Raw genomic sequence first — 17,275 nt, 5'->3', positions numbered from 1 at the left:
TCATTATTTTGATAAAAGATTGCTGGGTTTCATATGTTGCTTAAATTAATCAAATAAAAAAAAAATTTTAATTGACAAAAGCAAAAAGGTGATCATGACTTCATGTAAGATATATATATATATATATATATATACACACATATGTATGTATGTATGCATGCATTTTATTTAACTTAGTGAAAGGTGCTTTATCTCTCAAAATGTCGTGGTTGTAACACGAAATACCATGGAAGATGGAACCGTTGAGAGACCAATAAAGAATATATATATATATATATACATATGTATGTATGCATTTTATTTAACTTAGTGAAAGGTGCTTTATCTCTCAAAATGTTGTGGTTGTAACACGAAATACCATGGAAGATGGAACCATTGAGGGACCAATAAAGAATATATATATATATATATATATATACACATATGTATGTATATATGCATTTTATTTAATTTAGTGAAATGTGCTTTATCTCTCAAAATGTTGTGGTTGTAACACGAAATACCATAGAAGATGGAACCGTTGAGGGACCAATAAAGAATATGCCAATGACAAAGAGAGCCATTATGAGAATTGATTGCGATATTGTGGGGTTCACTGGTCAAGTCAAGTATCGTACAATAAGTGCTATAATTGAAAAGTGCAAGCTTTAAGACCACAGAACAGGGGAAGTGTTTCTTAAACGTATATTTGAGCCTAGATTGACCAACGTTTTTTTTTCATCATACCTGACCTCATTTGGCAACAAATACAGTGACTTTAATAACAGGGGCGGCTCCACTTGGAGCCCGGGGGTTCAAACCCCTGCTCTGAAAATATATATATATATATATATATATATATAGAGAGTAGTTACGGAAGTGTTTTTCTTTAGGTTTTTTTTTAAAAAAATTTTGTCATGTAAATTTTTACTTATGAAATAAAAGTGTATGTTTTAGTTAAGTAGCTACATGGTTGAATCTTAAAAAACAATCTAAGGAATAGCACCTAAAGTACTGTACCTAAGTTTTGTTTATATATATATATATATATATAAATAAAAAATGTTTTTTTTTACTCCTAAAATAAAAATTTGAACACCTTGATCCCAGATTTTTTTAAGCCCAGTTGAAATAAATTTGAATATGATTTTCTTAACAATATCTTGGTCTTTTTAAATACAAAAAAAAAAGAAAAGAAAAAGAAAACCAATCACAAACCAATTTGATATAAAATTAAAAAAAAATTAATAAGCCCAACAATAAAAGTAGAAATTTATTAGTCTTGAACCTTAGAAAAAACTCATTTAGATCTTAATAAATTTGAAATAAAATCAATCAAGTGGGAGATCACTTGATAAATGATTGTTTGACTGTGTATATTGAAAGAGATGTATTTTGCAAGATTGATAATGAAAATATCATACAACAATTTCAAAATATGAAACATCATAAAAGACAATTGCAAGATTTTATATATTTCAGTTTTTTTTTTCAATGTTGATATATTTAAGTTTTCTTCTATTTAAAATTTTATATAATTTATGTTTCTTATTCAGCTTCCTAACAAATAATCCTAAAGCCATCCTAGGAGAAAGAGCCACGAAAGTTGGAAGAATTATAATATTGATTTCCTTTGAGAAGTTGCAATGCCAATAATAGTTGGGAAAGTATATTCTATTTTACTGCACGGAAAGAAAAGGTTCATTTCAGTGCCTTCTTACGTTGCTTTTTTTTAATTTTAATGATAATTTTAAAATTTTGTATTACTTGTAACTTGTAAGTGATCTATATAGCAAAGAATTCAAAAAAAAAAGTGTAGTTTGTGACGTGAGATATTAAATATAAGTGTAGTTTGTGTTTCTGGAATTATTTTTCAAAATAACAAAAAAATAGTGTTTTGAGATTTTTTTTTTTCACAACTGATTTCTACAGTTTCTCTTCAAAATATTTGGCAACTTAATACTGATTTTTTTATTTTTTTATTTTTAAATTTTTTAGAATCAAAGTCTTACCTTATCAAATCAAAAGAATTTGTATGGGTAAATTACGATTTTGGACTCTAATGTTTGTCTTGTATCAAAATAGTTTCTAACGTTTCAAATGTTTTAGTTTAGCCACTAATGTTAAGCGGTGAATATAAAAAACTGACATAGCTAACTATGATATTAAAATATTACATTTATGCCATCTAAACTGTCACATGTTTTTAATTGAAAAAATTAAATATTTTCAGGTTTGATTTGAGGGTTTAATTGATTCGATTTTTAAAAAGTTAAAAAGATTCAATGTGAAAAACTAATAAAATTTTAGGCTTCAATTTAAAATTTTTAAAGATAAGAAGCTTTACTTTAAAATAAAGTAATAATTTATGATTATCTTAAGAGTTAAATAATAAGCTTTACTTTAAAATATAGTAATAATTTATGATTATCTTAAGAGTTGCCAAGGATCTTAATCATAATCATAATTATAAATTGCTGACAAGGTTCATCCAGGTCCAAGTGGTTCATGTGTATAGAGAAGGCAATCGTTACGCGGATGTACTTGTGAGATGGGGTAGCACCATGGCGGAAGCTTTTGTTGTTTTTGATAACCTGCCAAGTCTTGATGTTGTGCATTTAGTTAATATGGATAATGTTGGCATGTTTGTTAATAGGATGACTGAACTTGATCTCACCGCTACTATGAGATAGTTTGTTATTTGTATTTCCTCTTAACCAAAAAAAAAAAAAAAATCATAATCATAATCATAAATAAATTCATGATGATCTCTTTCCATTTATTTTGTGCCACATATATGAAGTACAAAAATGGGAGGCCAAGAAAATCCAACCCATCAAATTCAAAAAGTTCAAATAAGAGACCCACACTTATTGCAAATTGAATCAAAATTTTCCAACCACAAAGAAAAGAAAAAAATAAAAATAAAAAGGAAAGAAATACTGAAATAGTAGTGAGTAAAAGAAAAACAGCTAGAAGAATGTGAGAAAATTGACCACGAGAGCCGTGGTCCAATTCTCAATCAACCACACAAATAGTAGTAGTATTTAATAGCTCTCTTTTTATTTGCACGCGACGTGACGAAATTGCTGAGCGACACGATTGGGGTCTCTTCAAATAAGAACCAGCCACGTAAGCAAAAAAAAACAAAGGCTGCACATAGACGAAATAGCGTCTAGGTTCAATGTACCACGAAACACGCCTTTCCCTCCCTTTGGTTCCTTATTTAATCCGAATTCATTGCTTCACAATCTTCACCACACTGAAAATTTTTAGAACTCAAATCGAAACAGTAAAATCTAAAACCCCACAAACCCAATTCCTTAAACTAAGTTTGTTAGAGAAATTTTTTCTCGAAATCCAAATGGCTCTCGCTGTAACTTCTTCTTCTTCATCTACTGCAATTTCTAAAGGTAGTTCTTTGTTTTTTTGTTTGAATGGAATTGTTGTGTTTTTAAGGTTGTTTGTTTGTTCTGATTAACGTTGTTTGGTTTTTTAAGGTTTACAACACGGTTCGTTTAGGCTATTATCGGATCGGCCTAAACCTCGGACTCATGGTTTGAATTATTCCCAAAGACGGTTCTCGGTGAAGGCTTTACACGCAGAGCCCAAACGTAACGATTCGATTGTGCCTCTTGCTGCTACTATCGTTGCTCCTGGTGAGTGAGAAGTGAGAGTTTCGAAAATATTTGAATTTTTTTTCAAAAAGTTGTAATCTTTTTTTTTTTTTTTTTTTTTTTTTTTTTTTTTTTTTTTTGAGAATCTTTTTCTGTTTTTTGTTATGGGTAATTTTGAAAACTGATTAAATGTTTAATTTAAAAAGATTATGCATTAAACGACACAGTTTTTGAAAAGTTTGGGTTTTTTTTCTTTTCTTTTTTGGGTGTTTTAGAAAGTGCAGAAGTGGTGGAGAAAGTGGAGGTGGAGGTGGAGGAGGAGAACTTTGAGCAATTAGCTAAAGAGCTTGAGAATGCATCTCCTCTTGAAGTTATGGATAAAGCTCTTGAAAAGTTTGGCAATGACATTGCAATTGCGTTCAGGTATTATATCTTTTTTTTTTATATTTAGTTATTCAATTATGATTTAATTTTCATTTGTTAATGGGTTATTGATTAATATAGATTTTGTTGATGTTGGTTACTATTTGGGATTGAATGGGAATATACTATTGATACCTTGAGATGAGGAATATACTTCGGATTCCAATTCGCTCGATTAGTAAATTTTTTTGTGGCCAAATAGTCTAAGTTTAACAAAAAGTAATCATCATAAAACATATGGCCTAAGTCAAATTCCATAGTATTTATAATTTCTTTTATAAAAAAAAAAATTATTAAATCGAGTATTTTATTTATTTTTGTGAAGGAATGTTGGAGAATAAAACAAGTCAAAATATGTTTATGATGCTGATGGGAATCATACTCTTAATAAACAACTCCTGTTAATTATCTTAATAGCGACGAGTGACTGTAAAATTTTAAAATTTTCACCATCTTTACTAGCACCCCTTGTGTTTCAAGAATCTTTTAGTTGTTCTCTTCTCTTGGCTATACCATTAGTAAATTCTCATTGTTTAGGAGAATGGTGAAGTGGATTTAAGGCGAACTAGGAAATAGGAAATAATCGTTATTTATTTTTTATATATAGTTCTTCTATTGTATGACTTTGTATTTTTGGTAGAATTACTGAATTGGACATTTTACAATCTGTTAACCAAATATCTATTCCTGCAGTGGTGCTGAAGATGTTGCTTTGATCGAGTATGCACATTTAACTGGTCGACCCTTTAGAGTGTTCAGCCTGGATACAGGGAGGCTGAACCCAGAAACATATCAATTTTTTGACACAGTTGAGAAGCATTATGGCATCCGCATCGAGTACATGTTTCCTGATGCTGTTGAAGTACAGGCATTAGTAAGGAGCAAGGGTCTGTTCTCTTTCTATGAAGATGGGCACCAGGAGTGCTGCCGTGTGAGGAAGGTTAGACCCCTGAGGAGGGCGCTTAAGGGGCTTCGCGCCTGGATCACTGGCCAAAGGAAAGATCAGTCTCCAGGTACTAGGTCTGAGATTCCTGTTGTTCAAGTGGACCCAGTTTTTGAGGGGATGGATGGTGGGATTGGCAGCTTGGTGAAGTGGAATCCGGTGGCAAATGTTCAGGGTCAAGACATATGGAAATTCCTTCGTGCGATGGATGTGCCTGTGAATACATTGCACTCACAAGGTTACATCTCAATTGGTTGTGAGCCATGCACTAGATCGGTCCTACCAGGGCAACATGAGAGAGAGGGAAGGTGGTGGTGGGAGGATGCCAAGGCAAAGGAGTGTGGCCTCCACAAAGGAAATATTAAGGAGGAAAATGTAGATGGTAATGGAAATGGGGCAGTCCATGCTAATGGAACTGCCATAGTTCCTGATATATTCAACACCCAGAACTTGGTTACCTTGAATAGGACTGGAATTGAGAATTTAGCGAGGTTGGAGGACCGAAAAGAACCATGGATTGTTGTGCTCTATGCACCATGGTGCCAGTTTTGCCAGGTAAACAATGTTGCAGGCAATTCAGAATTCTTATTATATCTTTGTTTTCTGGATTTCTCTAAACGGATATATTTTTTTTTTTTTTTTGAATTTTGAACAGGCAATGGAAGCATCATATGTTGAATTGGCTGAGAAGTTGGCAGGGAGTGGCGTGAAGGTGGGAAAGTTCAGAGCAGATGGTGATCAGAAGGAGTATGCCCAGAGAGAACTGCAACTAGGAAGCTTTCCCACTATACTTTTCTTCCCAAAACACTCATCTCGGCCAATAAAGTATCCCTCTGAGAATAGGGATGTTGATTCCTTGATGGCTTTTGTGAATGCTCTCCGGTGATAGGAATTGAAAATCATTTATGGTGTTGAACACTGCAACTCATTCAAGAGGAAAGTCCAAGACTAAAGTTTGGTTTCACCGAGTCCATTACTTTTAGGGGAAGGTAAATAAAACAATTGAGTAGTCTAAGAATGATTGTGAATCAGCCCAGCCGAATTGGTACTTAAATGTGCCAATGGTATTTCTCAGACTCAGAGTGTACGAGTTTTTGGTTTAGTGTCAGTTTTCATGTTTTTCTTGTAAGAGTTCCTTTAGATGTAGGAACTTGCTTTGATGTTTTGTAGGGACGAGATTGTATGCAATTGGTGGAACTTAAGGTGTATATAGTCTTTGTAATTTGCGATTTTGGAAATTTATTTTCTACTTTGTATTCATCTGGTGCTTTATTAGAAGACCAATATTCAGACTATTTCAGAATTTTTTTTAGAGAAATAAGGACCATCCAAATGTTGAGCTTGTTATGCAAAGCAATCAACAACTTAGTTATGTTTGGTTTGACGTAAAAAGCATTGACTATAAAATATTTTTATTGAAAAGAAATGTTTTTCAAGTGTTTGGTTGCATTCTAAAAAATGCTCTAAAAATTTTTTTAAGAGGTTGGGTTGTGTTTTTAAAAATGCTCTAGAAAACACGTTTTCTTTTAGTTTCCCACATTTTTCTCAACTTCCAAACAAATATTATAATAGAAAAATTCCAAACCAGATTGAAAGAGAGAGAGATAGAGAGAGAGATCTGTTAATGTGTGGGTTGATGGCTCTATCTAGAGGTGATGTCAAAGAGGTTGGTGGGTTCGATATAGAGGTGGCAATGACGAAATTGAGAAAAAGACGATGATATCTAGGGGTGGGTGGTCACGGTTGTCGACGTTACTAGCTGGGCGGTCCAATTGGTTCATTGATAGGTCACTTGACTGGGTCATGGTGGTCCATTAGGAAATGGGTGGGTAGTTTGACTAGTTTGATTGGCTTTGTTCTCTCTCGTTTGTGTTTTTCCGGAAAATTGAGATAATGAAAATAGAAATGTAAAACAATTTACCCCAAAACCAGCCTTATTTTATGACCAAAGAGAAATCAATTTCAAGTTGACGGGATTTTCAATCCATTCAAACACCTGTAAATGTGTAAAATATTTTTCTTAAAACATTTTTTAATTGAACCAAACACAGCCTAAAAGCATTTTTGGCAGTTAGTTATGTTGATTGGAACATTTTAATCAAAGTATTAGAACTGTGTTGATGCTCATTTTGGAAGCCCAATAGCAAGAAGAAGCCCAACAATATGGGCAGAAAAGAGTTAGTAGATTGATATAAAAAACCATTAAGCCCGAATGGCAGAAACAATGGATCATAGGCCCATAAAGTGAATAAATGGGCTTTGAGGAAAGCAAATGGGCCTAGAGGAGCCAAGAGAAATAAGTAGTAAACTCATAGGTATTATGTGATGTACAAGTAAGAATGGGCCACAGCAGGGTCGAAGTAATGAAGTAAGGAAGTAAGGGGTTGATGGAAAGCCCATGACCCTCAAGGATGAAGGATAAGGTAATTGGGCTAGGGAAGCCCAAAAGAGTTAATAAAAGCCCAAGGAAATGCAGAATTAGAAAATAGGCCGAGGATGCTCAAGGAAAGCAAATGGGCTGAAGATGCCCAAGGAGAAAGAAATGGGCCAAAGGAGCCCATAAGCAATGTAATTGGTCAAGAAAGCCCAAAGTAGCATGAGTATAAATCCAATTATCATACTGGGTCATTGTGACCAATTGAGAGAAAAACATGCAACAGGCTCAAAAGAGGCCTAGCAAGCGCAGGTCAAATAACACTACAACAGGAATAACAGAGTGTTATGGCAAGAATGTCAACAAGATTATGGAAGGAGCAAAGAATAGGCTAAAGAGAGAAAAGCCCACAATCAAGTAAGACCCAACCCTTGAAAGGAGCAAGCCAATAAAGAATGGAAAATCAGAAGACAGTTCACGCCATAAGAGGTTAAGGATGAGTCACAAGGAGCACGCGTAAGGCCTTGAAAGGAGCACACGCAAGGTCTAGGCACTACCAACCTGTACCCAGCTAATACAGGAGTGGTAGGTCATGGGTCAGAGGTAAGAAAGGGTATGGTTTGGCGGTGGGGAGAAGGGAAAGCCTATTTTGGGGTTCATGCTTAGATTCTTTTGGGGGTGATGTCTTGCTGAAATGACATACCACCCAAAAGAAGGAATGATGAGTTGGAACCACTAGGTGCATGCCATGAGGGATAGCAGGAGAGAATACCCACATTGTGGTGGATGAGAATGCCATGGTGAACAAGCAAACAAAACAGTCTTCTTTATCTGGTAATGGGGAGTGGCACAGCCAGCACAGGTAAGTGGTGGTGGCTGGGCAGCTGACAAATCAGTGGGTGGTTAGGAAGGACACCCTAATCCAGACAAAAGTAGTTAAAGGATAAAATGGTAAAAAACAATCACAACATGTAGTATATAAAGGGTCCTTGTTGTGCATAAAAAACATCGCAATAGTAGTAACCACTAAGAGAGAATCACAGCACCACCATTACTCTACATGAGTAAGCACTACAAAAGAAAGAAAAGAAGGGGAAATAATTAAAGTAGCAAAAACAGAGCGAAAGAAGCAGAGGATTAGGAGGAGAAAGAGAGAGTGTAGAATGGTAGATATGCACCAATAGACTATTTTCTTCTCTCCCTCTAAAAGCCTATCCTCTGTTAATGATAAATGATTTGTTTGGGCATAAACCATTCAGGCCTGTTCCCTCAAAGTGGATAATTTCTATAGCAAGATTCCCTTGTGAGGTTGTCCACGTTGAGGCAGTGGTTCCTTTCTTGTTCTTAATCTTGTAGTGCAACTGAACACGGTAGACTAATCTTCTTTCTTTGATTTGATTATTATTTCTTTTCTTGTCTTGTCTTTGATCTGATTATTATTTCTTTTCTTGTCTGTTGTTTTGTTGTTATTTTCATTAAGAATCCTTTATTTGTCTTTCCTGGCAGTAAGCACATCCTTTTCATTATTGTTTTATTACATTTATCTGCTGTAACTTTTTCCAAGAGTTTCGTTTTGTCTAACAACAAGTGTGTCGCCTTTACTGTTGCCCTATTGTATCGGTCTACCATAACTCAGTTGTAACAGCTACGTCTGTCATGGACATGTGATCAAAGTTTCAACAAAGAGGGGCATAGTTGTTGGACCAAGTGAGTTGCAATTGGACTGGTTCTGACTCTCCTACCCAAAACACTTGGGCCTCAGTGCAACGGGAGGCAGCCTAGCCCAACATCTCAAAAAGGCCCACCACAAATTGTTTCCACTTAGCAAGAGTTATTATTTACCTAGGTTGGGGAAAGATCAAATTGTTTCCAATTTGTATTTTTTTGTTTTGTTTTCCAAACTGGACATAGGCCATCATTGAATTATGTAACTCTCTCTCTCTCTCTCTCAACAACCAACATATGTTGAGGCCAACATACACTCAAAATCTGTTCATGCATTTTTGGCTCTCATCTTAATGACATACTAGTCGCGGACCCGCGTGTTGCGCGTGATAATATTTTTAGGATGATCTCATTAAATTTATTTTTTGCAATTTGAACTAATTTAATAAATAGTAATGTGTTTTATAATCATATTTTTATTTATTATAGGAACAATCACAAATGTAATATATATTGTAGTTGCACGATTTTCCTGGCCCAAATTCTATTGATCAGGCCTTGGCCCAAAGCGCAACTCACAATAGATATTTGTAGAGGATGGGTCAAAGAACTTAGCCTCAGTGAGTCTATTCGGTCTGATACATGGACAACATTGTTGCAGAAAATAAAAACACCAGAATGGATCTCTCACGTATGATTCTCTTTCTTCAATTCCTAATACAGTTTTTCCGTCCCTTTCTTTGAGGGACTCCACTACATTATATAGTTCTCCTCCTCTCATCTCAACCTTACACTTGTTGATCATCTAAACATCTACTTGAGCACCTGTCCCATCAGCCGTCCTCATCACTCCCTTTGTGAGTTGCAGAGGCCAAGGTGGTACTGTTTAGGGGTCTTTTCCTCATTAATGCGGCCAAGAGGATGGTTGGGGTGTAATTAATGTGGTGGTAGCTTTCCGTGAGATATTTTGGATTTTATTCATTTTATATGTTGGGAGGATGAACTGAATTGGCTGGGGAGAATTCCTCGTCTGGGCTTCGTGATGTCCGAGGAGGAGTTACTCCTCGGACAGGTTTCCTTGCCGTTATTGGGATTGAGTAATGCTTCATATGTGGCTTCTCTTCGGACGGGACGCTCCTCGGTCGGGCCTGAATTTGGAATAGCCCATTATTTTTGGGCCGGGCCCCACAATAGCCCCTCAAAACTCCAGTTTTTATCTCCTTCCGAGGAGAAAAACGGGGTTTTGATGTCAGTGAGAGGATGGAAATAAGGAGAGCTTGGGGCGCGCGTGCGGACCGTTACTTTTGACGCGCTACAATTTACGAGGCGCGGCCATTAACTTCTGGAGGCGTTATGTTCCCTTCATCCAACGGTGTGGCGTGGATCAGATGGCCATCGTTTTTTTCTTCTCGTATTTTTAGGCAGGAGTGATGTTTTCTCTCTCCTCCCGACTATATAAGACGTCAGAGGGGTTCAGTTCCTTCTTTTTATCTGCATTTCATAAACCTCAAAGGACTCCAGAGAACTCCATCGAATCCCAGAGATCTTCGAACACTTGCGTCCGTTACGCCACCGTGGCCCTTTTTTGTGAAGCGTTTCGTCCAAGAGAGATTTCCAGGCGTTTCATTGAGCGTTTTGTGAAGGTACCGGTACATTTCGTTCATCTCGCCGTTTCAATTCCCTCCTCGGACTCTACTTTTCTTCTCAGTCTTTACTTTCGTTTCCTCAGTTTAGTTCAGATGGGTAGATTTGAGAAATTAGTAAAACCTCCAGCCGCTAATGGAGGCCTTTAGGGCTAAATATCACATTCCCCCGGGGGTTGGGCTGCAGTACTGTCCTCTTGAAGGAGTATTGATAGATAGAGGTGAGGGAGAAGTCGTTATCCCCATGATTGCTTTCATAGAGGGAGGGATGACACTTCCCATGCGTAGGATTACAAGGGAGTACCTGTTCAACCATAGGTTGACGCCGTATCAGTGTGCCCCGAATATGTTCAAGATACTAGGCTGTGTAGATGTCTTAGACGAGCGGATGAATCTAGGCCTTACTTGGCACGATGTGGCTTATCTGTACGAATGTCACCGCCTCGGGGATGATGGGTATTATCTTAAATCCTGGAACGAGGACGTTAGGTTGATCTCTTGTCTCCCAATATCCAATAAGACCGTGAAGAATGACTTCCTTATTGCTTTTGGGGAGTGGTTCGACGGTATTCATTGTCCAACTCGGGCAGGAAACCCAGGTGCGGCGTTTTTAGGATCGGTCCTTTTTGGGAAAGGATTTAGTATTGAGGGGTTGTTTTTCTTGCTTTCTTTGTAATTGGAAAATTTCGTGAACTAACCCCATTTTTCTTGGTTGTTTGCAGATAAAGTTCACGTCGCTCCTCGGCTAAACTTTGTGAATGTGCCAGCGTTGAACTACCTTCTTAGGTCGGAGATTTACGTTTTCGAGGATGGACAGTTGCGTGCGGCCCATCTGGTTCTGGGCTATCAACCTCTGAGCAGCTCTTTCCAGGCTATCGGTCATGCTATAAGGGCTGGCAGTCCGAGGTTGGCTAGGATTGACGTGTCCAAGGACGGGTTCCTAGCTGAACACGATCTGCCACCAGTCGTGTTGCCCGGTGTTAGAAATCCCTACTTAGCCGAGCAGCTACCTCCGCCAAACGAGCCTGGTGTTGCCGTTCAGGTTGAAGAGGAAGCTGAATCATCTCGTCTTTCCCTTGAGGAAGAGATAGACGAGTTTTATTTTGAGGAGGAAGTTCAGCAGACCCCCTTGGTGGAACTTTCCGATCCTGAAGGAGAGCGGGACCGACATTCTGTAGTTGGCGTTCCTTCCATCGTTATCTGCTCGGACGATACTTCGGACGAAGAGACGGAGCCCATGGCAGGAAAGGGAAAATCTCTAAAGGAGCTGATGGCCTCCCGAGGGAAAGGTCAGTCATCGAAGGGTCAGTCATCGAAGGGTCAGTCATCGAAGGGACCACCTCCATCACAAGTCAAAACCCTTCCTCCTGTGGTCCCTCAGGGCACTTCGGAACCTGGCCTTAAGGTTAATCCGGACCTGAAGAAGAAGAGGCCGGTTGACACCCCTGAGGAGGGTGAGGTGGTTGCCCAGCCGACCAAACAGCAAAAAACCACTCGTGCTCCAAGGAGCAGAAGGGGTAACTCCTCGGAGAGACGAGACGAGGAGAACATTGCTGAGGTGCGCGCTACTCCGCGTACGTGGAGCCCCAAGTTGGAGCTGGATGGGGTTGCCATCCCCTACAATGCTTCGGTTCGAGAGTACAACCGAGGCCGGGCAGGGTACGTGGCTGACGCCTTAGAGCAACCCCTACTCCTTCCTCGGGACATGGAGGCTTATAGGCGGTTTTCTCAACCCGAGATCTTCCTATCCCTTAAAAGGGATCTCGCGATGGTAAGTAATCCTTTTACCGTTTCATTAATTTATTTGACCTTGTTAGATTAAAGCAATCTTGTTTCGTTTGTAGATTACTCAGCAGGTATTTGTGGCTGAGGAATTTTGCCGCGCTAACAGTAGTCGGGCTGAGGTCGAGAGCCAGGCTCGGACGGAGATGGAGAAAACCTTGGGGTCTCTCAAGCACGATCACCTTAAACTCATGGACGAGTTCAAGGAGTCGGAGAACCGGCGCAAAAGTGCAGAGGCTGGTTTGAAGAGTGCTGAGACCCAGGCGGAGGACCAGCGCAAAGAGCTGTACTCGACACAGATTAACCTTGCCACCGAGAGGCAGGCAGTGCAGGATCTCAAGACTGCCCTGCAAAAAGTCGAGGATGAGCTGAGGCGGGTCAAAGAGGAGGCCCAGCTGATCCGAGAGGCTACAGAGGCTGAGAAGAGTGCTGCTCGCCAGCTCGGGGCCGAAGAGACGGAGGCCAGGCTATCCGAGGAGATCCCCGAGGTGTGCAGGGATTACTGCAGTATTTCATGGGCTCATGCTCTCGATGCTGCAGGAGTTCCTGCGGATTCGGCACTAAGACTGCCCGAGAACATCTTCTATCCTCAGGAGATCCGAGAGAATCCTGATGGCGCCCAAGTGGCTTCAGAGCAGGACCTGGCGGTGCCTGATGCCGTCCTCGTGCTTGATATGGCGAAGGATCCCGCCGCAGACTCTACCATCGAGGTTCCTCCTCCTCAGCCCGAGCAGAAAGAAGATCCTCCTGCTAAGGCTTAGCCTTTTAGGCTTTTGATCTTTGTACTCTTTTCCCCTTTTTTTTTTTTTTGAATGAGAGTCGTCCTATTTTTCCATTCTTTTGTAAGGACTTCTCTTTCTAATGTACTCGGAATATTAATATAAAATGTTTGTTTTGCTTACTATGGATGTATGTCAGTAGCGCTCTTCTTTAAACATTTGCAACGATGTAGATATAGGTAAACGGTAAAAATAAAATGGGTTTTTGGCGCTGCGCATTTGAGGGTCGCGATGGTGCCCGACTGCGTGCACGCCTTAAAATGATTTCCTTTAAGTAATGATCCCCCAATCTATCATAAGTAATAATTTCCCCTAAGACTGTGGTCCGAGAAGCCATGCAGGACTTAGGTTCTGTTTAAAACTATGAATAGTTGCCGTAAGTATTAATTTCCCCTAAGTCTGTGGTCCGAGGAGCCATGCAGGATTAGGTTCTGTTTAAAACTTATAAGAATTGTCATGAGTAATAATTTCCCCCAAGTCTGTGATCCGAGGAGCCATGCAGGACTTGGGTTCTGTTTAAAACTATGAATAGTCACCGTAAGTATTAATTTCCCCTAAGTCTGTGGTCCGTGGAGCCATGCAGGACTAGGTTCTGTTTAAAACTTATAAAAATTGTCATGAGTAAAAATTTCCCCCAAGTATGTGGTCTGAGGAGCCATGCAGGACTTGGGTTCTGTTTAAAACTATGAATAGTCGCCGTAAGTATTAATTTCCCCTAAGTCTGTGGTCCGTGGAGCCATGTAGGATTAGGTTCTGTTTAAAACTTATAAAAATTGTCATGAGTAATAATTTCCCCCAAGTCTGTGGTCCGAGGAGCCATGCAGGACTTGGGTTCTGTTTAAAACTATGAATAGTTGTCAGCAGACCAGCAAGCAGCGGATAGTCATGAAAGAAAACGTATGCTAAGCCATTCTCATTAATAACAATATCTTCTGAGGTTATTTACATTCCATGGTCGAGGTACAGCTTTTTCGTCCAAATCTTCTAGGTAATAGGCGCTTATTCCGGCCACAGATGTGACACGGTACGGTCCCTTCCAATTGGGCCCCAACTTGCCCCAAGAGGGGTTCTTTGCGCTGCCCAGAATCTTCCTCATCACGAGGTCGCCTGGACTCAGAGGCCGCAGTTTGACGTTAGCATCATACCCTTGTCTCAGCTTTTGGTGATAATAGGCCATATGAATCATTGCTTTTTCTCTTCTTTCCTCGGCTAGGTCCAGACTCCTTTCCAATAACTCGTCGTTACCGTTTGGGGTAAACGATCTAGACCTTAGTGTAGGAAAGTTGTTCTCGATTGGGAGCACGGCCTCAGCCCCATAAGTCATCGAGAAGGGGGTCTCACCGGTCGATCGTCGTGGCGTCGTCCGATAAGTCCATAAGACGTGGGGGAGTTCTTCTACCCATCTCCCCTTTGCCTCGTCCAGTCTTTTCTTCAGTCCGTTCACTATGATCTTGTTCACGGCTTCAACCTGCCCATTTCCTTGAGGGTAGGCGGGGGTGGAGTATCGGTTAATGATTCCAAACTCGTGGCAATACTCCCTAAAGTTCTTACTGTCGAACTGCAGACCATTGTCGGAAATGAGTGTACGCGGAGTCCCGAAGCGGGTGATGATGTTCTTCCAGATGAATTTTTGGGCGTCCACGTCCCTGATGTTGGCCAAGGGTTCAGCTTCCACCCATTTAGTGAAGTAATCAGTTCCGACTATTATGTATCGCTTGTTCCCCGCAGCTTTGAGGAAGGGTCCAACTATATCAAGGCCCCATTGTGCGAACGGCCATGGGCTAGAGAGGGGGTTGAGAACCCCTCCGGGTTGGTGAATATTCGGGGCGAATCTTTGGCAACTGGTCGCACTTCTTAGCGTATTCTTGGGCCTCTCTTTGCATGTTCGGCCACCAATACCCTTGGATAAGTGCCCTGTGCGCCAACGACCTTCCTCCGGTATGACTTCCACAAATCCCCTCGTGTAACTCTTCAAGTAGAGATTCGGATTCTTCTGGATGCACGCAGAGTAGGTACGGTCCAGAGTAAGAGCGTTGATATAGTTTGTGGTCCTCTGATAGCCAGAACCGAGGAGCATTCCTACGTATCTTCTCGGCTTCCAATTTTTCCTCTGGCAGGATGTCGTTTTGGAGGAAGTTCTTTATGGGGTCCATCCAGCTGTGACTCTTTCTGATCTGATGGACTCTGGCCGGGCTTCTGCTGATGGGACTTGCCTGGGCTAGATCTTCAACCAGGATCATCCGCGGCAGATTATGTGCCGAGGACGTGGCGAGAGTGGCCAGCGAGTCTGCATGGGTGTTTACACTCCTGGAAATGTGCGTCAGATTGAAGGATTCAAAATTCATCTGCAGCCGCTTGACTTGTCCCAGATACTCTTGCATCCTAGTATCTCGAGCTTCCAGCTCACCCATCACTTGTCCGACTACCAGTCTGGAGTCCGAGAATGCTTCTATTATTCTTCCGCCCAATCTTTGAACCACCGTCATCCCTTGGAGTAAGGCTTCGTATTCGGCTTCATTGTTTGTAGCCGAGAATCCGAGCCTCAGTGATTTTTCAATGGCAGCACCGTCCGGGGATATTAAAACTATCCCAACTCCTGACCCTCCAATGCATGGCCCTCCCTGTTGAAATCGCACCAACCGATTTTCCATCCATGTCTTTCTCCTCAGTTATTGTTTCTACAGAAGGCTCAGCAAACTCCGCCATCAAGTCTGCGAGGACCTGTCCTTTGATGGAGGATCTGGGCATATATTTAATATCAAAGGCCCCCAAAAGCGCACTCCACATGGCGATCCTTCCGGTGTAGTCAGCGCTTCGCAGCACTGCTCGTAGGGGAAGCTGAGTTAGAACGATGACCGTATACGCCTGAAAGTAGTGAGGAAGCTTCCGGGTTGCATGCACTATCGCCAGAATTGCCTTTTCCAAAGGTAGGTACCGCACCTCGGCCTCATGTAATGATTTGCTCACATAGTAAACCGGTCGCTGCACCCCATTATCATCCCGTATCAGTACCAAGCTTACAGCATGGGGAGCTACAGCGACATATGCAAACAGCACCTCATCTGCCTCAGGGCTGGACATGATGGGTGGTCGGGACAGGTAGTCCTTAAGCTGCTGGAAAGCCTGAGCGCAATCCTCCGACCATTCGAACCCTTTCCATTTGTTTATCAGGAGGTAAAAAGGCCGACATCGATCCGCCGATCGCGATATAAACCGGTTTAATGCCGCAATCATGCCAGTGAGCTTCTGCACTTCCTTCGTATTCCGAGGAGCCTGTAGGCTGTTGATGGCTTTGATTTGGTCGGGAGTTACTTCTATTCCCCTGTGGGTGACCATGTACCCTAGGAATTTCCCAGACCCGACCCCGAATGAACATTTGGAAGCGTTCAGCCGCAGCCGGTGCTCCCTTAAGATAGCGAAGATTATTCCGAGGTCTTTCACGTGCTCAGACACCCTTTTACTCTTCACAACCATATCGTCTATATAAACTTCAATGATCTTGCCCAGTTGTGGCTCGAACATCCGAGTCATCATCCTTTGGTAAGTTGAGCCTGCGTTCTTCAGCCCAAACGACATCACCTTATAATGATAGTTTCCGATGGGCGTCATGAAAGCCGTTTTCTCTTGGTCATCTAGCGCAAGGGGTATCTGATGATAGCCCTGGAAGGCGTCCAGGAAGCTCATTCGAGGGTGTCCTACTGTTGTGTTCACCAGTCAGTCGATTTGGGGTAGGGGGAATGGGTCCTTCGAGCACGCCTTGTTCAGGTCCGTGAAGTCCACGCAGACCCTCCACTTCCCTGTCTTCTTTCTTACCACCACCGTGTTCGCCAACCATTCGGGATAAAAGACCTCTTTAATAGCCCCTGCCCTTTTTAATTTCGCCACTTTGTCTCTTACGGCACTGGCATGTTCCTTCGAAGGGCGTCGGGGTGGCTGTTTCTTCGGAGCGGAAGAGGGGTTGACGTTCAAGTGGTGACAAATAAGGCTAGGATCAACTCCCGGGGTGTCGTAGGCGTCCCATGTGAATACGTCGACATTTTCTCTGAGAAATCTGACCAGCTCCTCCTTTT

General features: G+C 41.0%; 1 protein-coding gene across 1 annotated transcript; it reads left to right on the top strand.

Moving 5' to 3' along the window:
• Nucleotides 1-3,225: 3,225 nt before the first annotated feature.
• LOC115989634 (5'-adenylylsulfate reductase 3, chloroplastic-like) lies at nt 3,226-6,272 on the top strand. Its single transcript, XM_031113433.1, has 5 exons — nt 3,226-3,392; nt 3,480-3,638; nt 3,872-4,019; nt 4,713-5,517; nt 5,618-6,272. Exons 1-5 carry the CDS (start codon nt 3,344-3,346, stop codon nt 5,846-5,848), a joined length of 1,392 nt encoding a protein of 463 aa, XP_030969293.1. The 5' UTR covers nt 3,226-3,343; the 3' UTR covers nt 5,849-6,272.
• Nucleotides 6,273-17,275: the final 11,003 nt, after the last annotated feature.

The sequence above is a fragment of the Quercus lobata genome, chromosome 5 (genome assembly GCF_001633185.2).
Source record: "Quercus lobata isolate SW786 chromosome 5, ValleyOak3.0 Primary Assembly, whole genome shotgun sequence".
Lineage (NCBI taxonomy): Eukaryota > Viridiplantae > Streptophyta > Magnoliopsida > Fagales > Fagaceae > Quercus > Quercus lobata.
The sequence above is the reverse complement of the archived record's forward strand: the minus strand, read 5'-3'. Positions and strand labels throughout refer to the sequence as shown.